Genomic DNA, 22,928 nt, shown 5'->3' with positions numbered 1-22,928 from the left:
AGAGGAAAACCAATCGGTTGTGGATCTAAGGTCTGCTGTTTCAGCCGCTGTGTGCTATAAATGCTGGCTACCCCCTAGAAGGGAGAGCTCTCTGGTGAATGCGGTGAAGGAGGGGTAGCACGAGTTGAGTACCCAGCACCATTTTAACACATTTGAATATTGGAGCACCTGTCACTTTATAAAATTGATGGACGTATTAATGTGTCAACTTTGAGGATATATATTCATTTTTTTGATACGTTTCTGGAGCACCTTTAAAGAGCACCTGTCACTTTATTAGTTACAGATGGATTTACCATATACGAGTTTATGTATATAAAATCGATTTTTCCTGATACATGTTTATGAATTCATTTTCACATGATTTGCTTACCTTTATGCCTATTTTATGGTCTGAAGTAGAGCTGCACGATTAATTGTTAAAGAATTGAGATCACAATTCTACCCCCCTCGTGATCTTAAAGCAGTAGTAAACTCTAAGAGTTCAACTACAAATCAGCAATATATAAACTTCATTTTGCTGTTTTCAATCAAAGCGCCGCATATAGTATGCCAAATAAACCTTCTTTCTTGTTAGAATAAAGTTTTTTGTGAACTCTCCAGCTTGTATCTCGCCGCAGCCATTACAATTCCTGCCTTCTGCGCCTGTACAGTTGTTTATTTCCGCCATCACTATGCATCTGTGGCCATAATCCCGCACGCGTATTATTTACCGAAACCAAGCCACGTTTTCTGTCTGGTTGCTATGGAAACCGTGTTCAGCCAATAGGAGCTGATCCTGCTGCTGCCCAGCTTCTCAATGGGGAAGGAGTATTGCAGGATCTCGGGGCTGACACCAACACTAGGAAATGGCGTAGCCCCAGCATAGACCCAGCATAGACCCAGCATTTTTCCGGAAGCATAAGCTTGCTGGCAAATTAGGGCTAACGGCGCATGCGCTGGTGACATCATTAAAACGAAAATGGACAATTACCCACAAAAGCAGGTAAGAAGAGATTAAACATTTTAAAACAGTAGTATAACCTGCAATTGTTCATTTAAAGTAAAATGCTGAGAATGGGGATACAACCACTTTCAGTGCAGAGAGTTCTCTGCTTAAGCCCACAGCTGTCAAAAAACAAAAACAAACAACAAAAAAAACCACAGCCTGCCAAGTTTATGACAACATTGCTTACATGGAAATAAAGAGAAACATTGTAACACTTAGGCCTCATGCACTCGAGACGCTGTTAAACTCCTGTTCAGAGGCAGTTGGACACTTTTTTCAACTGCCCCTGAACCCATTCAATGTTATCCTATGTGTCCATGTACACAGTCTCGTTTTTTGGCGTTTTTAGGCAGTTGCGTTTAACCTCGTTTTTCCAGAAGCAAAAAAATGGGTTCAGACGCAAAAGTTTTCCACGTTTCAGACGCCAAACGCGGCTAAACGCCGGTACCGCGTTTGCGTTTATAAGTGTTTCTTACAACCCCACTTTGGGGCCCCATATCTCTGGGCCACTTGGTGCTATGACCCCCAATTTGGTATGCAAACACAGTGGAACTAGCACTACAACATATCCAAATTTGGGGTTCCTAGCACCTCGCGTGCATGAGGCCTTAGTCCTTTTAGATCAAAGGAATGAACCTGGTCTGTAAAGAAAGGAAGTTTAACCACTTAAAAAGACTAAACCTTTTTCTGACACTTGTTGCTTACAAGTTAAAAATCAGTATTTTTTGCTAGAAAATTACTTAGAACCCCCAAACATTATATATATTTTTTTAGCAGAGGCCCTAGGGAATAAAATGGCATTTGTTGCAATATTTTATGTCACACAGTATTTGCACAGAGGTCTTTCAAACAAATTTTTTTTGGGAAAAAAAACAAACACTTTAAATGAATTAATAAAAAACTAAACAATAAAGTAAGCCCAATTTTTTTGTATAATGTGAAAGACGATGTTACGCCACAAGAATCGTGATCTTTATTCTAAGCAAAAAAAATCGTGATACTCATTTTGGCCAGAATTGTGCAGCTCTAGTCTGAAGTATTTCTAACGCCAATGAATTTTATCACATATATGAATTGTTTAATTTATGGTTTGAAGCCATTTTAAAGAGCACCTGTCACTTTAATTAAATTTTTTTTCAATGGTTATTTTGGCGAATATTTTGCACAAGGTTCTAAATTTATATTACACATATGAATAATTAGCAAAATCTAGTGGATATACATCAACAATTGATAACATTGTGCACATACTGAGTTGGATTTATTAATGTAGGATCTCATTGAAGCTATATTAATTTTTTTATGCATTTTATTTGGCAACATTACCTCACAGAGCAGCGCCAAACCCACAATTCCTTTCTTCAACACTAAAATGCCACCCTGGTGGTGGTTTTCTAGTGGAGGCAGAAGCTTTCTTTCATATAGTGTGAGGAACCATATAAACATTGTGCGGAACCAGCGTTGTCATTTAAATAAAAGAAAGAAATGCTTGAACTATATCACTCTGTGTGTAAATCTATATAAAATATAGGAGTTTCACTTTTTGAATGGAACTTTTTGATGATATTCTAATTGTATAAGATACACCTGTAAATGTATCCACCCACCACAGTAAAGGCGCCAACTGGCCTCTCCCAGCTTGTGCAGTCACTGCAGCAAGATGAAGATCCAGTGCCCAGTTAAATGGCCTCTCACCTTAATAGCCTTTTTGCTGCCTTTGATCTTCTCTATCTTGGCTTGTGCCAGGCTGACTCGATTGTTGATGTTTCTGAGCTGTGTTCTGTTTGTCTCCACCCTCTGGAGGATCCTGAAAAAGGCAGACACAATCCCTAATCACACACCAGTACCTAGCCAATATCTGCACTATGCACACAATTTAGATTTTCAGTTCAGTCATCAGTAGGGATGAGTGGGCTAATTTCACAGCTAAATTACTAATTATTTTCGACATTTGGTAAAAATTTACCTCAAATTTTGCCATGGGAACTGCTTCTGCAAAATCCATGTTAAAAAAAAAAATCCCTTCAGTTTCCATGTTCAGCTCTCAGACGGTGATCAAAAGGCATAATAATAGTGAGGTCTGACATACCCCAAACCAGTGGTTCTCATCCCTGTCCTCACAACAGGCCATGTTTGCAGGTTTTCTTTTATCCTGCACAGGTGCATTAAATCAGAGTCAATGGTTTGGTATTTTGGACAGCTATTTTAGCTAAGAGAAATTCCCAAAACATGGCCTGTTGGACGTACTTGAGGACAGGGTTGAGAACCACTGCTCCAAACTATGTGGAGTGAATGGGGAAGAATTACTGAACCCCTTGCTGTCAGAAACCATGAATCAGACTGAGACAGAAGTACAGTTAAATCTCACTTGTTTAATAATAATGAAAAAAAGTAAACAGAGTAGACGTAGTCAAAACATAGCCAGAGTTCAGGAACCGGAACGGATAGTCAGACAAGCCAAAACGTCAGGGAGCCAGAGGTGAGCGTAGTAGAACAGCAAGCAGGATCTGGAGCCAGAAGGTATGTCAGCCAAGCAAGTCTTTAACAGGAACACAGGAGAGTGTTTCTAGAGTTGTGACAAGGCGAAGGCAGAGATCATCTGGGCTGGACGGCTTAAGTAGGCAGGACTGACGAGCAGGATATCATCAACAGGTGAGTCACTGTGTAGAGATAGGAGCTGGCAAATAGCTGACAGCTGAGCAGCCAGCTCAGAGAAGGAAGGGCTGAGCCCAGCCCTGACACTTACCATCCCAATTTTCCTAAAAATTCAAAAATTGGTACCAAAAAAACAGATTTAAATCTCATGTCTGTGCTAGGCATTCATGGAAGGTTACATTTGGTAAAAAACACAGCCCAACTTTAGACGCATTTGTCAGAAATATCACAAACCTCCACTACTTAGGATCTGCAAATAAATAATAAGGCCCTGCCATAAATAGTCAGGGTGCAGTACAGGAATACACATCTGCAATGCTAGGTTTTTCGACCTACAGCTGAACTGCGATAAATTTCAAAACGATCTCTAGAATTCCTATAACATCTGTACCGGCATAACCATTTTAAAAAGTGGCTACAGTAACGTATAAGAAGATATCAGTTAGACATTTACCTAATTTACAAGGTTCAGACGGCTAATACGTCACAGTAAACCTCCTAGGAGGCAGTTGCATGCAACCAATGTCATGTTTGGTACCTAGCAAATCGTAAAATCAATCTGTTAAATATGTTGGTTTCAGGTTGTGAAACCTTATATACAGTACAATACAGTACAGGACACAGGCTTTTAATTAAGTCAATATATCTGGATTCTATGCTGCTACCTCTAATGACTGTACAATGGCAAAAAGAAAGACTGCAGGGTCACAAAGAGCTCAACAAATTCAGAGAGTATCTTTAGCATCTTATGCCCGAAACTGGCAACAGGACGAAGCTTGAACATCCACCAGGTAGAATTTAAAATGTGTGGACAGAAGCCCAGGTGGCAGCCTTGAAAATCTGAGAAACAGATTTAAAATGTCAAAAAGCCATGAAACATTTGGTAGATTGTGCCTTGAGGACATTCTAGGAGGAACTCTATCCTAATTCACTGAGTGGTGGTGGAGCAAGAGGCAAGGAGATCCGTATAAGAAGCCCTTAGGAAGCACAAACAGGAAATCTGATTTCCTGAAGGAAGCAGTAGCAGAGGGGCAAACTCTCACAGCGTGCACCAAATTCAAGCATTGCAGGGAAATTTCCTTAGGATGCTTCAGAGCAAAATGTATGAAGGGAAGGACAATATTCTGATGGAATATCACTTTTAAAAGAAAGGAGGCCTTAGACCGCAAGAAAACCTTTTCTTTGTGCAACACTAAAAAAGGTTCTTTACAGGATAAGGCTGCTAGCTTTCAGCATTGACCAAAGAGATGACGGCCACAAAAAATCCATATTACAGGTAGGGTCAGACAAGGGAATATTCCTAATGGGTTCAAAAGGTGGCTACTGAAGCGCCAAAAAGAACCAGACTGAGATCCAAGGGGATACAAGGAAACAAGGAAGGCCTTAAAGAGGAACTGCAGCCTGCTCACATAATTTGTAATAAAAACATCTTTGCCATTCTGAAGCTATCCTCCAACCACTTTGCATATTATTTTCTATATCGTACATCACGGGACTCAGAGCGGCTATAGTAATTACTATCTGGGTTATACACCACATATGGATGAGTGGGCACTGGCACACCTAAAAGATAGGAAGTCCCCCTCAATATAACCCCTCCCATACAGGAAGTACCTCAGTTTTTTCGCCAGTGTCTGCAAGGTGGTGGGCACTGATGTGAGACATGTGCTCTTGGAGCATACTTGGAGATCTGGACGGTTCTATTAAGAATCATGGACTTCAATCGGATCCATTTGAAAAAGCTGTCAGCCAAAATGAATGGTACCTGAGCTTCATTGGAAGGAGAGAAGATTCCTTGATGTTTGCCTGCAATGCAGCCTTTTGGCGCTGGACCTTGCGTAATGGAACCCTGTGCAGTATTTGTTCTTACCATGGTGCTTTCCTGCAGGGTGATATACATGTCCAGGGGAGTGGACCCAGTTTCTGAAGGTCTTTTATGACAAAGTTCGCCATGATGGATGAAGATTGGACTCCTGTTATGTTCAGAGCCCTGCAGCAGGAATGGTAAATCTGCATTTTTTTTGTTTTTGGTTTGTTTTTTTTTGAGAACGAGAGAGTGAGAGATCTGACTGTCTGTTCTCCCGGGGCCACTTGGAGCAGTGTGCTGTTTAATCATGCTATGTACTTCTTGGTTATGGGGGCTGTTGTTTCTCCTCCAGCCACTAGAGGGCGGAGGCTTGCTCAGTATGGCCTATTTTTATATAGAGAGGAAGTGAAAGGGCTGCCATGCCATGCGGCAACAAGTTAAGCAGGCCTCTGGAGACATAGCAGCAGCCCATGGATACTAAGTGTGAGTACTTACTATGGGAAAACTGTGTGACAAGTCATGATTATATCCTGCATATTTACTGCTTACCTGGGGGGACTGTACAACTGTGAGTCGAAACACCACTGGATGGTTAGCAGTTCCATTTAAAGTGTTGTTGACTGCTCAGTAGGCAGGTGCAGCGTAGTATACATGCTTGCAAACAACTTGTGGTCAACATCGCAGAGACTATCTCCTGCGTTCCTGTTAAAGACTTGCTTGTTCCAGTTACCAAACTTTGGCTATATTTTAACTATGTTTGTTCCATCTACTTTTATTATTAAACAAGTGTGATTTAACTGTACTTCTGTCTCGGTCTGATTCATGGTTTCTGACAGCAGACGAAGGCCATGAATTCAGAAGATGCAGTCAATCCACTTGTTGGTAAAATTTTTTCCAGATTGGATGAGCAGGATCACCGCATGGATCAGTTTGCCATGGCATTACAAACGCTCCCGAGTCGAACGGCACACCTGGAACCTCCCACTGTGGCTGCTCCAGTACATCCTGTGTTGCAGGCCATCCCTGCTGCTGCTCCAGTCTCTGTGCAGGCACCCGCCTCGAGTATTACCTCTATAAGAGGTATGTCTGGTTCCGCTCAGCTTCCCCAGCGATTTGAGGGTGATCCAGTCCAATGCAGAAGGTTTCTCAACCAGGTTTTGATATACTTTGAGATGCTGCCCCAGGCGTTTCCCACGGACAGAAGCAAAGTAGGTTTTATGATATCTTTGCTTTTGGAGAAAGCCTTGGCCTGGGCAAACCCTCTATGGGAGACGCAAAAACCTGTTGTCTTGAGTTACCCTGAGTTTGTGGCTTTTTTAAAAGGGTATTTGATGTTCCCGCATGCTCCGCTTCTGCCGCCAAGTGCCTCATGTCCATCAAACAGAGTACGAGAACTGTTGCCGATTACGCCATTGAATTCCGTACTCTGGCAGCAGAGGTTGCTTGGAACAATGAGGCCCTTGTGGCTGCTTTTTCTCATGATCTCTTGGATATTATCAAGGATGAGATAGCAGCCCGAGATATACCCACTGAGCTGGAGAGGATGATCACGTTTGCCATCCTCATTGACTCCAGACTCAGAGAAAGACTCTCTTTTAAAGGAGCGCTTTGGAAGCCTCCTGTACATTTGTCTCTGAGCTTTGCAGTCAGACCCTTGCCTCCCTCACCTCCCATGCCTCCTGGTACTGAGTCGGTCAGTGAAGGTGAACCCATGCACTTGGGCTTCACGCGACACTCTGTGGATGAGAGAATCCTTAGAATGAGGGAGAGATTGTGCCTTTATTGTGGCCAGGCAGGTCACTTTTTGAAGTCTTGTCCTACCCATCCAGGGAACGCCCGAACCTTGAGGTCCTGCCATGGACAGACCTTAGGTGGCGTTGTTTCGTCCCCAGTTACCCAGAAGGATAAGCCCCTGGTTTGGGTTACCCTTTCTTGGGCTGAATGGTCCATCGAGATACAGGTTCTAATCGACTCTGGGGCTGCAGGTCTGTTCATTGATGCTGCCTTTGTATCGAAGCACTCAATTCCGCTGCAACTGCGAGACACTCTACTTGCCATTGAGGCTCTTGACAGGAGACCTCTACAGCCTGCCCATGTGACTCATGAGACTGTCCCATTGTCCATGCCCGTAGGGGCTCTTCACCATGAGATAATCCAATTCCAAGTTATTTCCTCACCTAAGTTTCCGCGTGTTATTGGTTATCCTTGGTTACAGAGGCACAACCCCTCATTTGATTGGCTCTGTGCTGAGATTCTCTCCTGGTTGCCACAATGCAGTAAGACATGCTTCCAGAAGGTAGCCTAGGTCCTGTGCACCTCTTCACTCTCCTCGCTGCTGGAGGAGTACTGGAATTTTAGCGATGTCTTTGACAAAAGTCAAGCCAGTAGTTTGCCTCCACACTAGTCGTATGAATGCGCAATTGTCCTTCAACCTGGTGCCATACCCCCTTGTGGCCGGGTGTAACCTTTGTCGGTCTTGAAGGAGTATGTTGCAAATGAACTTTCTCTAGGTTTCATCCACAAATCCTCGTCTCCTGCTGGTGCTGGTTTCTTCTTTGTGAAGAAGAAGAGTGGTGAACTGAGACCTTGTATTGATTATAGGTCTCTCAATCGTTTCACGATTAAGAATGCCTATCCGATTCCGTTGATTACGGAGTTATTTGACCGCCTCAAGGGAGCAACGGTTTTCTCAAAGCTTGATTTGAGAGGGGCATACAATCTTGTGAGGATTAAGAAGGGCAACATGTGGAAAACTGCGTTTAATACCAGAAAAGGCCATTATGAGTACCTAGTAATGCCTTTTGGCCTTTGTAACACCCCAGCAGTTTTTTTCTTTTACTTACCTGAACCCGATTGTTCCATCGACGGGGACGAGCACAGCAGCTCCAGCTGTTGTCTCGGGTCCTCATTGGATAAATAGATAGCAGCGTAGCCATTGGCTCCCAGTGACATGGGAGCCAGGAGCGGGGCAGAGTCCTGCTGTCTGTGTCAATAGCAGCAGGACTCGGGAGCGCGCCCGCATAGGGGGGAAGAAGAAAGAAGAAAGCAGAAAGAAGAAGAGGAGGAGGAGGAAGAGGAGGACACACACACACACACACACACAACGAACCTTTACAACCCCTTTAAAGCTGAAAGAATAATGACATGGCCCCCTCACTCACCTCTCACCTGACCTAAACCCTATTGAGAACTTGTGGACCCTTCTTAAATGGGAGATTTACAGTGAAGGAAAACTGTACACTTCTCTGAACAGTGTCTGGGAGGCTGTGTTTGCTGCTGCACTGCAGCGCTGCTAAAACAGCCCTAAAAGCGACCGACGATTTTGCGGTGCTTTAGCTGCACTTTTTGGGCGCTAGCGGGGCAGTTTTTTAGGTCCCCTGACAACGGGACCTTAAAAGAAAATTTGAAAAAAATGAATAATGGAAAAAAAAAAAAAAAAAAAAGGGGAAGACCAGTTTTGTGCTTTTAAGGCGCTTTGGAAGCGGAGCATTTAGGGAGCGCTATTTATAGAGCACCCAAGCCGCCCTAAAGATGTTGCTTGCAGGACTTTTCCTAACGTCCCGCAAGCGCACCGCCCCAGTGTGAAAGCACTCATTGCAAAGAATAAGAGGCAGTTTTCAGGCGCCTGAAAACTGTCTCAGTGTGAAAGCTGCCTAATCGAAAAGAAGGGTGCCTATATTGGTCACTGATTATTTTTTAAGAAGTGTCAGAAATGTTTACTTGTAAATTTAATTGTTTGTTTATTATTCTCACTTTAACAGATGAAAATAAACAACTGAGATGGGATTTTTCATTTAGTTACATAATAATTGCGCACATGAATAGTTGCCAAATAATTGTGCACACAGATATTCTAAGAAAGCCAAAACCTCACTTTTACTTTCTTAAATATTCAGGTTTGAGGTTTATTAACATTTTGGGGTGACCGAGAGCACTGTAGTTGTTCAATAATGAAATGAATCCTCAACAATATAACTTGCCTAATAATTGTGCACACAGTGCATTTCTAATTCTTACATCTGCAGCTTTTAGTACAATAGTCCCTTTTGATCCTGCTATGAAGATCCTTGTTCAGACATTTCCTGTTACAGGATGACAGTGCTCTGTCCCTGTGTCACACTGGGTTCCAATAGAGACTACAAATGGCCATTTCAACACATTACACAGGTATGGTCCACTGAGGTCACCATGAGGAAGCCTGCCCCAGAAATGCCTTGCAGCCATTGCTGAAGTGTGTGTAGCTAGGAAGTGATTGCAAAGGGGATTAGCAGCCCTGAAATGTAACAAAATAAAAATACAGTGAAAACAAGGATTTTACAAAAAAAGCTATTGTTTATGATACATGATGTATAGAGCAACCTAAATCCCATTCTGTTAGAGTTGTGTTTTTTGTCTTTTTAACAGCAAATAAAAAGAGTTGCATAATACAGGCACCAAAGAATACAGAAAGAGCCACATGATTGTTCACTGCCAGGAAATGTTCTCATAGTGTATAAATTTGTCTTAATAGTTGTAAAATATTTGTAAGCACTCTGTACAATAAGCTGCGCACATCTGACAGTGATGGCCCCCGATAGAGGGAACATTGTGTCTGCATTTCGCCCTCCCCGACTCCACGGTAATCCATCCTCAGCTCTGCAGAGGACATATTTTGCTAATTAATGCTAATTACAGCCTGAGATAAGAAATTATTAGCATATCTGGAGAAGGTATAAGTGCAGGAACTGAGGACGTGTGACCTTATCAGGACAGGAAGGGAGAACAGACTGCAGTTCCCCTGTGCCTTAAGCAGCTAGATAAACGCAAGCAAGGCGGTAGTTTTCAGCACCACTTGCAGCAACTGGAACCTCTTGAGGTGTGGCAACAAGCGCTAACGATCATTAGAGCTGATCTGAATCTCAACAATAGGCAGTCAAGGACCTGACACTAAAATAAACTATGTGGTTCTATATTAAAACCAGAGCATGGGAAGACTATCACATCAAGACAGGAAAAATGACACAAAAATGAATATGTAGTATGACAACAGGCAGTATACATAGGGGAGGGGTGTGGAGGGCATGAAGATAGGCAGTATATGCAGGAGAGGAGTGCAGAGAGGGCATGATGATAGGCAGTATATACAGGAGAGGAGTGCAGAGGGTAAAGCAGCAGGCAGTATATGCAAGAGAGGAGTGCAGACCGCAGAGGGTATACCAGCAGGCAGTATACGCGGGAGAGGAGTGCAGAGTGTATACCAGCAGGCAGTAATTTTGACTGTCCTCTCATCCTGGGCTACAAACCTTCCTCTCTGTGCTATATGTTTTCTGCTGCACCATTGGCATGGTTATATCTTCTTAGTCCTCTCCATAAAATTATCAGAAATTTGTGCTTAAAGTAGAACTATAGGCAACACTTTTTTCTTTCATTTTGAATAGAGTAAGGGAGGGTTATAACCCGTGTCAGTTTATTTTTTTACCATCCCTGTCCCATTGCAGAGATTTCCCTTCACTTCCTGCCCCATAGCCAAATAGGAAGTGAGGAAATCTATGCAAATTAAGGGATTCCATTGATTACACCCCCCCCCCCCGGCCCTCAGAACTTAGATTAGGGGGTGCACGAGTTTAGTCAGGCCTAGGGCAGCACAAAACCTAAATACACTACTGGATAAAAGGACATATGTATAAGAGAGGGAGTGTGAAGGATATATAAGGGTGGGCAGTATGTGTAGAAGAGGAGTGCAGAGCGTATACCAGCTGTCTGCTGTATATGCAGGAGAGGAGTGTGAGGTGTATGACAGCAGGCAGCATGTGCAGGAGAAAAGTTTGGCGGGTATAATAGCAGGCGTGCAAGAGAGGAGGGCAGAGGTTATGACAGCAGGCAGTATGTGAAGGAAAGGAGGGTGGAGGGTATAATAGGGGGCAGTAGGTGCAGAAGAGTAAGGAGGGTATGACATGGGGCAGTAAGTGATGGAGAAAAGAGAGGAGGGTAAAAAGGGGCATTATGTGCAGGAGAGGAATGCAGAGTGTATAACAGGGGTGCAATGTGCAGGGGAAAAGGGCAAAGGAAAAAACAGGGAACAGTAAATGCAGGAGGGGAGTGTGAAGGGTATGATAGCAAGGCAGTATGTGCAGGATAAGTGTGTGGAGGGTATAATAGCAGGTGTGAAGAAGAGAAGGGCAGAGGGTAAAACAGGGGGCATTATTTGCAGGAGAGTAGTGTGGTGGATATAACAACAGGCGTGCAGGAGAGGAGTGTGAAGGGTATGACAGCAGGCAGCATGTGAAGGAAAGGGAAGGTGGACACTATAATAGGGGGTAGTGTGTGCAGTATAAGGGTACGGATGGTTTGACTTGGAGTAATATGTGATTGAGAGGGCAGTATGTGCAGGAGCAGAATGCGGAGTGTATAACAGGGAACAGAATGTGAGAAGAGGAGGGCAGAGGGTATAACAGTGAACAATATGTGCAGGAAAGGAGTGTGGATTGCATGACAATAAGCTCACAAGGTTAGCATATAAAGGATTAAACACCATACACAGGCATGGTGAAAATTTGGGAGGAATATATATCGAGTAGTAGTGAACAACAGGATACTATGTACTTCAATCTGTCTTGATTGCCTTCCTGTAATACTCTGTACAGCAGCACTTAGACCAGGAAAGGGGATTTGTCAGTAGTCTGAATGCATTAGGTTCTCTAACTTTGCACATTATGCCAATCTAACAGAAAGGCCTCAAATGCACTGCTGCTTCTTCACTATCCGGTCACAGGCTATGGGCCAGTCACAGGACTGGCTGTGTTGCTCAATTTCTGTGTAGTCTGCCTTGGAGAAGAAGGACCTGGCTGGGTTACTTGTACCTGGATCTCAGGACTAGCTAAACAGAATTACAAGTCTTTTTGCCAGTTAAATAGTTTATTTACAGTATATGCATTTCAATGGTATGTAGAGACTTGACTGCAGCTCTGCTTTGAATAATGCCTTGTAATTGTATGGAGCAGTGCAGGAGAACCACAGTGGTCTCCACACATCCTCTATAACACCAGGGTGGACGGGGGGCTCTGCAATACCGTACCTGTTGAAGATGTCATTGGACACGGTCTGTAGGTGTTGAAGGGTGTCGGTGATCTGTTGTATGGTTTCTTCCCTCCGCAGGTCTGGCTGGATTAGAGGCACAGAATAGGCCTGCTTCTCCACAGAGAGCCTCTGAGGCATGGTGACAGCGCCTCCTGCTGGAAACACAAGTGAACACATCTTGTTAGATATAAAGCAAGACCCAAACAAAGAAATACATGTATTCTGCCATCCCCGACCTCCTCCTGAAAATTCTGGTGCTCGGCTGTCATATTGATGCAGTGAATTTGAAACAGAGGTCCAGGGTAAACAAAAAATGTCTAAATATGAGAGCCATATGTATTCTTACATAAATCTTGGTATCCTGTCTATTATTTTTTCCATATCTGCGCACTAATCCAGCACAAAACAACGCCTAAACTTTGCCTCTATTATGGGAGCTTCATCTAATGAAGACCAGCCCCCACTGCTCTCTCTCTGTATGCAGGGGGGCTGGTCTTGTATCCACCCCCTCATGTAGTTTTCTGCAGGCAGCCTGTAGAGGATGGGCCTGACGGGTGCTTCCCACCACTCTGCACAGGCTATGTGCCACACAAAGATGATGACACCGCTAGTTTTGCAAGAAAGGTAGTTGGTGCACACAAAGTGGTCATAACCTTTCTGACTATTGAAGAATACACTATATTGTCAAAAGTTTTGTGACACCTGTATTTACAAGCACATGAACTTTAATGGCATCCCAGTCTTAGTCCGTAGGGTTCAACACTGAGTTGGCCCACCCTTTGCAGCTATAACAGCTTCAACTCTTCTGGGAAGGCTGTCCACAAGGTTTAGGAGTGTGTCTATGGGAATGTTTGACCATTCTTCCAGAAGCGCATTTGTGAGGTCAGGTACTGATGTTGGATGAGAAGGCCTGGCTCGCAGTCTCCGCTCTAATTCATCCCAAAGGTGTTCTATTGGGTTGAGGTCAGGACTCTGTGCAGGCCAGTCAAGTTCCTTCACCCAAAACTTGCTCATCCATGTCTTTATGGATCTTGCTTTGTGCACTGGTCCAAATCATTTGGTGGAAGGGGGATTATAGTATGGGGTGGTTTTTCAGGGGTTGGGCTTGGCCCCTTAGTTCCAGTGAAGGGAACTCTTAAGGTGTCAGCATAACAAGAAATTTGGACAATTTCATGCTCCCAACTTTGAAGGAACAGTTTGAGGATGTCCCCTTCCTGTTCCAACATGACTGCGCACCAGTGCACAAAGCAAGGTCCATAAAGACATGGATGAGCGAGTTTGGGGTGGAGGAACTTGACTGGCCTGCACAGAGTCCTGACCTCAACCGATAGAACACCTTTGGGATGAATTAGAGTGGAGACTTCGAGCCAGGCCTTCTCATCTAAAATCAGCACCTGACCTCACAAATGCGCTTCTGGAAGAATGGCCAAACATTCCCATAGACGCACTCCTAAACCTCGTGGGCAGCCTTCCCAGAAGAGTTGAAGCTGTTACAGCTGCAAAGGGTGGGCCAACTCAATATTGAACCCTACGGACTAAGGCTCCATTCACACTAGCGCGTTTTTTGATGCATTTTGCATTTTGCAGAAATGCACGGGAATTTTTTAACATGGGTTCCTATGGAACATGTTCACATCAATGCCTTTTTGTTTCTCTGCATTTTTGGAAAGGGTCAGGGACTTTTTTTCATGCAAAATGCAGCGTTTTGCATGTAATAGAATTCAATGGACAAGCATCAAAAACGCAAGTGCACCGTTTTTGATGCGTTTTTGCCGTTTTTTTTTTTTTTATTTTTTTTTAGACTGTAAAAAAAAAAAAAAAAAAACGCAAAACGCAAATCGTGGCAAAAACGCCGCAAAAACGCTGCTCAAAAACGTGGCAAGCATGAAAAAAAAACCTCCAAAAACGCTCAAAAGCAACATGCATAGGTGTGAATGGAGCCTAAGACTGGGATGTCATTAAAGTTCATGGGCCTGTAAAGGCAGGCGTACCAACACTTTTGACAATATAGTGTATATTTAAATTAAAGTATTTGTCACAGAAGTTCAGCTTTAGCCTTTTATGGGACAATGATCTGGAACAAGTAACTGTGAGATTTGACTTTATCAGTTTGTTTTGTAGGCAAGTGATTCTGAATGATTTGTGATCAGACAGCCAGGCATTTAACGTTTTTATTGCATCTTGCACAGTTCTCTTTGTACAGGTTCGGGTTAAGTAACATGTCTTTAAAGCTCAGCGAGACAAGAGTAGAGGAATTGCAGCAACCTCCACCTGCCCTATAAATAGGTGCAATCACCATATGAGATGGCGGTAATTATGTGCAATTATGAGGAGGTAATCAGTGCTGCAGAACTACTCTTAATGAGAAGAACTGATTATTGGGAGGAAAAGTGGGGGAGATGGGTAGTGTAAACATAAAGCAAAAGAGGCAATATATCCCAGGGGGGAAAAGGTTAATCAGCGGGTCCCATAATCAAAATCTCTCTAATCTCTTCCTATACAGAGGGGCCATTTAAAAGGAAGAGTTCATACCTGTTGTGTTAGGACTGTTCTGGACACCCTTGCCCAGCACAGTTCTAACACAAAACAAGGCAATTCAGGCCAGTTCACAACACCATGCTGCAATGGTGTGAACTGAAATAAAGTATGGCAGGCAGAACTTTTTTCAGCGCATCACATCACTGCATTATACCCCACTGCGGCCAGTAGAACTAAGGCTGGTTTCATGCTGGCTTCATTTCAGTGTGAATTTTCACACTGGGGTGGTGCGCTTGTGGGAAGTTCGGAAAATTCCTCCTAGCAGCATCTTTGGGGCGGTTTGGGAGCGCTATATACAGCGCTCCCAAAAAGCTCTGCCCATTGAAATGAATGGGCAGCACTTCCAAAGTACCTGAAAAGCTATTCGGAAATGCCGCAACACGGGCGCTGTTAACCCCTTCTTCAGCAGCTGGGGGGTTAAAAGCTCCCCGCTAGCGGCCGAAAAGCACCACTAAAACGAACGCTTTACCGCTGCCCCAGTGTGAAGATAGCCTAAATGAAATACTACCAGCACACACCAGTGTTCAGTGTGGCTGCTGGCGTGAACAAGCCCTTAATCTGTAGGTCAGGGAAAATAAAAAAAAATATATATATATTTTACACACACATAAAAATCTGCTCATAGCAGCTACTATTGCACAAGAGTTTAAAGCATTTGCTTTTATAAGTGTTTTTTCCAAAGCATTCCCCTCTGCTCTTTTCTCTCTATAATCAATGTACACTTGAAAACTCTGAACACTCCTAAATGAAACAGTGGGGGTTATTTACGAAAGGCAAATCCACTTTGCACTTGGAAGTGCAGTCGCTGTTGATCTGAGGGGGACATGCAAGGAAAATAAAAAACAGCATTTTAGCTTGCACATGATTGGATAATAAAATCAGAAGCGCTTCCCCTCATTTCAAATCTACCCCTCAGATTTACAGCGACTGCACTTCCAAGTGCACTTTCAGTGCAATTTCAAGTGCACTTTTAGTGCAAAGTGGATTTGCCTTTCGTAAATAACCCCCAATGTATCTCTTGATCCTTTTAGATCAAAGGAATGAACTTCCGTCCATAAATGAGGTCAGTTTAACTACTTAAAGCGATGTTCCCCCAAAAGTGAAACTTGCGCTTATTTGTCTCCTCCCCCACTTCGGTGCCACATTTAGCACCTTTCAGGGGGCAGGGTGTAACGGGGACCTGTTTTTGACAGGTCCACTTCCCCACATCCAGAGATGGCGCCGTCTGAAGTTCGGCCCCCCTCTTCCTTCATTCACTGCCAGACCAATTAGAAAGCGCAGTGCACTTCACGCATGCGCAGTAGGGAACCGGCTGTGAAGCCAAAAGGCTTCACTGCCAGGTTCCCTTACCAGGAATGACGGCAGCTGCACCCGACAGCCGATCCGAAGATTGGCTGGGGTGCTGACATCGCGGGCTCCCTGGACAGGTAAGTGTCCATATATTAAAAGTCATCATCTGCAGTAATTGTAGCTGCTGACTTTTAAATTTCGCTTTAAAGACTAAACCTTTTTTGACACTTGTTGCTTAGTTAAAATCAGTATTTTTTCTATAGAAAATTACTTAGGACCCCCAAACATATGTATTTTTTTAGCAGAGGCCCTAGAGAATAAAATGGAGATTGTTGCAATATTTTAGAGAAAAATATACTTCAATGAATTAAAAAAAAAAATTTAACAGTAAAGTTAACCCAATTTTTTTGTATAATGTGAAAGATGATATTATGCCGAGAATCGTGATCTTTATTCTAAACAAAAAAAATTGTGATTCTCATTTTATCCAGAATCGTGCAGCTCTAATTTAAATGTTATTTTTTTTCTTGTAAATGTCAGTTTTGCTGAAGAGCACTGTATAAATCAGACAGATTTGTCATTTCACAGACAAGTTCGGAGAATCTGCCATTTTTTTTTAAAGGAATAATGCATTTTTACCTCTACTTTTCACTTTGCCCACCTTTAAAGTGATTGTAAAGTCTCGTTCTTTGTTTTTTTTAAATAACAAACATGTTACTGTATACTCACCTGCTCTGTGCAGTTGGTTTTGCACAGAGCAGTCCAGATCCTTTTCTTCTCGGGTCCCACTTCGCTGCTCCTGGCCCCTTCCTCCTGTTGAATGCCCCCACAGCAAGCAGCTTGCTATGGGGGCACCCGAGCCAAGCTGCAGCGCCGTGTGTCCATTCAGACAAGGAGCTGCCGTTCGGCCCCACCCCCTCTCTCTCCTGATTGGCTGGCTGTGATTGACAGCAGCAGGAACCAATGGTGCCACTGCTGTGTCTCAGCCCATCAGGATGGAAAGTCCCAGACAGCCGAGGGACTCGTAGACATTGCTGGACAGAGAGGGGGCTCAGGTAAGTATTAGGGGGTTCTGGGACGGCTGCTGCACACAGTTTTTTTATCTGAATGCATAGAATGCATTCAGATAAAAAAATCTTCTGCCTTTACAACTCCTTTAAGCTGATACTTTTTACCTGTAGGCACCTTGGAAATGATCTAAAGCGGTGCCCTTTAGTAGAAAATGATGTCGGCTACCGACAATGACATCACTTGCACATGCACAGTTACCTCTGCATTCACAGCCTGTGCCTTTATTGCAGAGAGTGCTGTGCTGCAATGGCCTGATCCTCCTCTTCTGGGGTGCCCGGCATCACTCCTCCTCTTCATCGGGTGCCCCCACGGAGAACTGCTTTCCATGGGGGCACCTGAGCGGGCATGCTCACGAGTGCCGCTGCTGCGTCCATTGACACAGACAGCAGGACTTGGACCCGCTCCCTGCTCTTGTGTCACTGGATTTGATTGACAGCAGCGGGAGCCAATGGCTCCTGCTTCGATCAACCTATGCAACAAGGACAGAGACAGTGGCTGGAGCCGCTGGGCTTGTGCTCATCGCTGGAACGATCTGGTCCAGGTAAGAACAAGGAGGGGCTCTGGGGGGGCAGCTGCAGTACAGAAGGTTTTTCACCTTAATGCATAGAATGCATTAAGGTGAAAAACCTTGAGACTTTACAAGCCCTTTAATTGTATTCTGACAGTAGGGAGCCTTCCCCAGTCAGAATACACTGATCAGTGCTGCCGGCTATGGTGAAAGTAAAAGAAAATTCTTAATTTTGGGTTGTCCCAAAATCAGAACAAGAATAGAGGAGAAATCTCCCAATGGGTCCTCTCACTTCCTGTTTTGGCTATGGGACAGGAAGTAAAATCTCTTCTATAGGACATAGATGGCGAAAACAAACTGTACAAGGGTTGTAACCTTCCCTTACACTAGCCAAAATAGAAAAAGAAAAAAAGTTTTGCCTTTAGTTATACTTCAAGGGGGCTGTAGCACTTGAATGGAGGAAATGTAGGGGATATGGGCCACCGGTGAGGTGAGAATAATAATTCTTCTGCTGCAGGCGAGTAATGCTTGTATATCTTTAGAGACCCGGCAGGGTCTTTTGAAAGTGACTCAGTCAAGGGAAAAGTTTGGGGGCTGCCACTGCTAAAACTCTTCTTTGAGAATGCTGATTCCCAGGCTGTTATGCTGATGCTCTGGCTTAAATGCAAGTACAGATAGAAGCCTGCTGTAACCGAGTTCCAGAATTCCTTATCTTGTTGGTGAAGCCAGGCAAGTTGCACTTTTCAGATGAGGCCCAGCAATGGCAAAAAAAACTGCACAGAAACGCAAAATGTTTTTTGTTTTTTAGCGTACATGAAATGCTCGTTTAAACAGGTGCTGAGAGTCCTCTGTGCTGAGCTATTTTTTGCTGTGTCTGCATCCACCTCAGAGCTGCATGCAGGCAGCGCAAAGCAGTATTAAAGTGGTTGTATCTTCCTCATGCACATTTTTACCTACAGCTAAGCCTATAACAACACTTACCTGTGGGTAGAATTAATATCTCCTAAACTTGTACGGTTTAGGACATATTCACTCTCCATGCGCTCTAAAAGTCCAGCAGATGCTGCCGGAAAATCAGAGCTCCTTGCTGGAACAGAGGACTCCCACACATGAGCGGAAGTGACGTAATCGCGGCGCTGGCCACTCACAGCGCTGGAGCTGCAAACCCAGAAGAAATGCCGAGGGAACATGTCAGCTCCTACTGTGACCTGGAGGCGGTATGGACGCTTCGTTCTAAGGTAAGTATTTCATAATGAGCTAGTATGCGATGCATACTAGCTCATTATGCCTTTGCCTTACAGGTTTTTTTTTGTTTTCTTGGTCGGGCATACAACCGCTTTAATCCCAAAAGCAAAAATTCAACATATTGCAGCTTACTGGGCATACAACCGCTTTAATCTCAAAAGCAAAAGTTGAAAATATTGCAGTCATTAGATATTAATGCAATTGCTCCAGAGCTTCGTAAATGAGCAGAAGCTCTGCTGACTTCCAAATGTGTGCATGCCAAATGCTGTCTTTTTTTATTTTCCTTGCATGTGATTGGGTATTCTTTGCAAAGTGAAACTTTACCTCATTTACTAAACTCTGGAGCTACTGCGCTTGCAGAGTGCAACTGCACTTTGCAAAGTGCACAGTCTAGTTGTCTTTAATAAATCAATCCCACGGAGTCATGTAAACATTTGACATGCAGACAAGAACAGGTGCATAGCTCCAAACACACAGGGTCTGCATTAGGATCCTTGCAGCCAGTCCTGCCCATGTGTCCAATCTTGACATGTGACTGTGTGCAGCCGCTGTGCCTGCATCCACGACTATGTACAGCTCCGAGGTGGATGTAGAACGAGCCCTAATGCAGTGTATTGGTGTGAGCTAAAACGATCGGAAAAAAAAAAAGGCTATTTTTCTTTGACGTGAGTTGCACAATCCTGCCGCTGTGAATGAGCCCCAAGGGAAATTAGTAAGTGTGACCCTCAGTAGACACAATAAGGCTTCTTCAAGATTCATTCTGCTCACTGTATTATTGAAATGTGACATGTCTGATGTATTATGTTTAAGTCTACATATGTGTGTTTCCAAAAAGCAGCCAAGAATTCTCACTATGACAACACACATATCAACACTAACATATAACACAAATCATGAACATACACCTCACATAAAACTCACCTCCTCCAGCTCTGCTTCCTGGCTGTCATGTGACTGTCACATGACATCCTCCTTCTCCTGCCTGGCTGTGCTAGCCTCCTCCTGGTCACGTGATATCCCTCACGTGACCCTCCATAATGGAGGGTTGCCCCCTCCCCCTCCTGTGCTGTCATGTCACACTGAGCATAGAGGAGAGATCAGCACTGTGCAAATAGAGAAACCGAGAGTATTAGGAATATATATTATGTTAGATTAGGTATGTTGGTAAATACCATGTGATGATATATTGGGAAGAATAATAATACAAATAAGTGATGTGTAAATATAATAAATACATTGTAATGAGTTGAAGTGTTTATTATAAATAATGTGCGGGGGGATGTTGGATGTTCATCGGTCAGAAAAGGCATTTGTAGAACATGTAAGTCTGATGACTAAAACGAGTTTCACAATTTGGCACTAAAAAAAATGCACATGTCCACCGGGTCAACCAAAAGACAAAAACCAAAACACGTTAACCACTTGTGTACCAGCCTGTAATACCCCTTTATTTCCAAACCATTTGTTTTTTCAGTTTTCAGTGCAGTGATAGTTTTCCTGACAACACAGAACCAAAATTAATTTTATATAATTTTTTTGAGACAACTTTCTGTTGGTAGTATTTAAAGGGGTATTAAACCCAAAAGCAAAAATTTAACATATTGCAGCTTAGCAATTATTAGATGCGGTGGTTGCATTAGTGTTTTTTATGCTGCTTTTTGTCTGTTTTCACCTGGCAATCTGTCCAGTAACACACTTCCTTTCCTGTATGAGAGTGCCCCCACTCTGGATATGGGAGCACAGGGGGTGCCTTTGGACAGCAATATTGTCAGTCGGGGGGAGGGGGGGCTCCTTTATCCAGAGTGAGGGCTCTCTAATAGAAGAGGTGTTGCTGCCCCGATCACCAGGTGAAATGAAAGAAAATGAATGCAGCCATCACATCTGAGGATTGGTAAGCTGCAATATAATAAGTGTTTGCTTTTCTTGTATCACGGTCATGTGATAGTTTACGTTTTTGGGGTTGTATTTGATATGTTATTCTTTAACAGCCACTGGCTTATTTTTCACTGTATAAAACACTGGTATTGAATTGAAATTCAAGAAGGTCCAGTAACTAACATTTTCTTCCAGTTGAACTCCGAATCTCAGGTTTGTGCTATGACTCGGAAAGATTGTAGTCAGTATATGTCTATCACAAAAATTAGATATTTAAAAATTTCCTACCATTTTAACAGTATTTAACTCCCATCAGAGTCCCTTTTACATCAGGTGTCTCCATAAGAGTACCTCCATAGCTCAGATGTCTTCACCAGAGTGTCCCCATAGCTTAGATGTCCCCATCAGAGTACCAATTTACATCAGGTGTCCCAATCAGAGTGCTCCCGTAGGACAGGTGTCCCCATCAGAGTACCCCTTACATCAGGTGTCCCAATCAGAGTGCCCCCATAGGGCATGTGTCCCCATCAAAGTGCCTATTTACATCAGGTCTCCCAATCAGAGTGCCCCCATAGGGCAGGTGTCCCCATCTGAGTACCCCTTACATCAGGTGTCCCCATCAGAGAGCCCGCATAGGTCAGGTTTCCCAATCAGAGTACCCCTTACATCAGGTGTCCCCATCAGAGTTCCCCCATAGGGCAGGTGTCCTCATCAGAGTACCCCTTACATGAGGTGTCCCCATCAGTGCCCGCATAGGTCAGGTTTCCCAATCAGAGTAGCCCTTACATCAGCTGTCCCCATCAGAGTTCCCCCATAGGGCAGGTGTCCTCATCAGAGTACCCCTTACATCAGGTGTCCCCATCAGAGAGACTGCATAGGTCAGGTTTTCCAATTAGAGTATCCCTTACATCAGGTGTCCCCATCAGAATGCCCCCATAGGGCAGGTGTCCCCATCAGAGAGCCCGCATAGGTCAGGTTTCCCCATCAGAGTACCCCTTACATCAGATGTCCCCATCAGAGTGCCCCCATAAGACTGGTGTCCCCATCAGAGTACCCCTTACATCAGGTGTCCCCATCAGAGTGCCCCTATAGGGTAGGTCTCCCCATCAAAAAATACCACAAATTTTTGAAAAAATGCTTTCCTTACCTTCTGTTATATAACACACCAAAAAAAATGCTTAGACAATAGGAACACACCAAGATTACCTCTATAGAAAGTAGATACCCCAAGGCCATCAAGGGGTTTTTTTTTTGGCAATTTTTTTTGGAAATGAAGAAACATGCTGGTATTGCGGGGGTTAAAACATGCAGCTTGGTAATGGTGCATAAGCTACAGCGAAACATTAATGTACAGGTCACACACAGAGGGAGGAGGAGGTGAAGGGTTATTGTACAGGTCACATTCAGTGGGAGGATGGGGGTGGGTTGATGTGCAGGATAAGGGATGTGAAGGGGTTAATTAATAGGTCACATAGAGAGACAGGATAGAGATGAGCTGTACAGGAGGGGGGTGAATAGAGTTAAAAAACAGTCCTGAACAAATTAATCAACCCCCTTGAATGTGCTGTTTTCCTTTATTCATTAAAATGGTATTAAAATACCCCCCTTCCCCCAAAAATAAAAATGTAATATAATGCAGCTTACCTAAATGTCCTTTATGTCCACCTAGTAATCTGGGTGATCCGGCTGGCAACACATTTTCTGCATTAGGGTGTCTCCACTCTGGATAGAGAAGCAATGGAGACACAACAGCATTGTCAGTCTGTAGAAAGGGTAGTGTTAGATGCAGTAGCAGATTCGGATGGACTGGACTAACAAATTAAAGTGGTTGTAAACCTCAGTCATAAAAATCAGAACTAAGCACATATATCTGTAGTGTTTACTTGTTTCTCTCT

General features: G+C 43.7%; 1 protein-coding gene across 3 annotated transcripts in view; it reads right to left on the bottom strand.

Moving 5' to 3' along the window:
- WASHC1 (WASH complex subunit 1) overlaps positions 1-20,236 on the bottom strand; it is a 59,288-nt gene extending 39,052 nt beyond the window's left edge. For 2 of the 3 annotated variants that reach the window (XM_073621662.1, XM_073621664.1), the window contains exons 1-3: positions 20,080-20,236; positions 12,505-12,661; positions 2,684-2,795 (exon numbers count right to left, since the gene is read on the bottom strand). In XM_073621662.1, coding sequence (XP_073477763.1) covers positions 2,684-2,795; positions 12,505-12,644 — 252 coding nt within the window. In that variant the 5' untranslated portion in view covers positions 12,645-12,661; positions 20,080-20,236. The remainder of the gene's footprint in view (positions 1-2,683; positions 2,796-12,504; positions 12,662-20,079) is intronic. The other variant, XM_073621663.1, reaches the window with a different exon arrangement.
- Positions 20,237-22,928: the final 2,692 nt, after the last annotated feature.

Source organism: Aquarana catesbeiana, linkage group LG03 (genome assembly GCF_042186555.1).
Source record: "Aquarana catesbeiana isolate 2022-GZ linkage group LG03, ASM4218655v1, whole genome shotgun sequence".
Taxonomy (NCBI): domain Eukaryota; kingdom Metazoa; phylum Chordata; class Amphibia; order Anura; family Ranidae; genus Aquarana; species Aquarana catesbeiana.
Note: the sequence above shows the minus strand (reverse complement) of the source record. Positions and strands in the feature narration are given on the sequence as shown.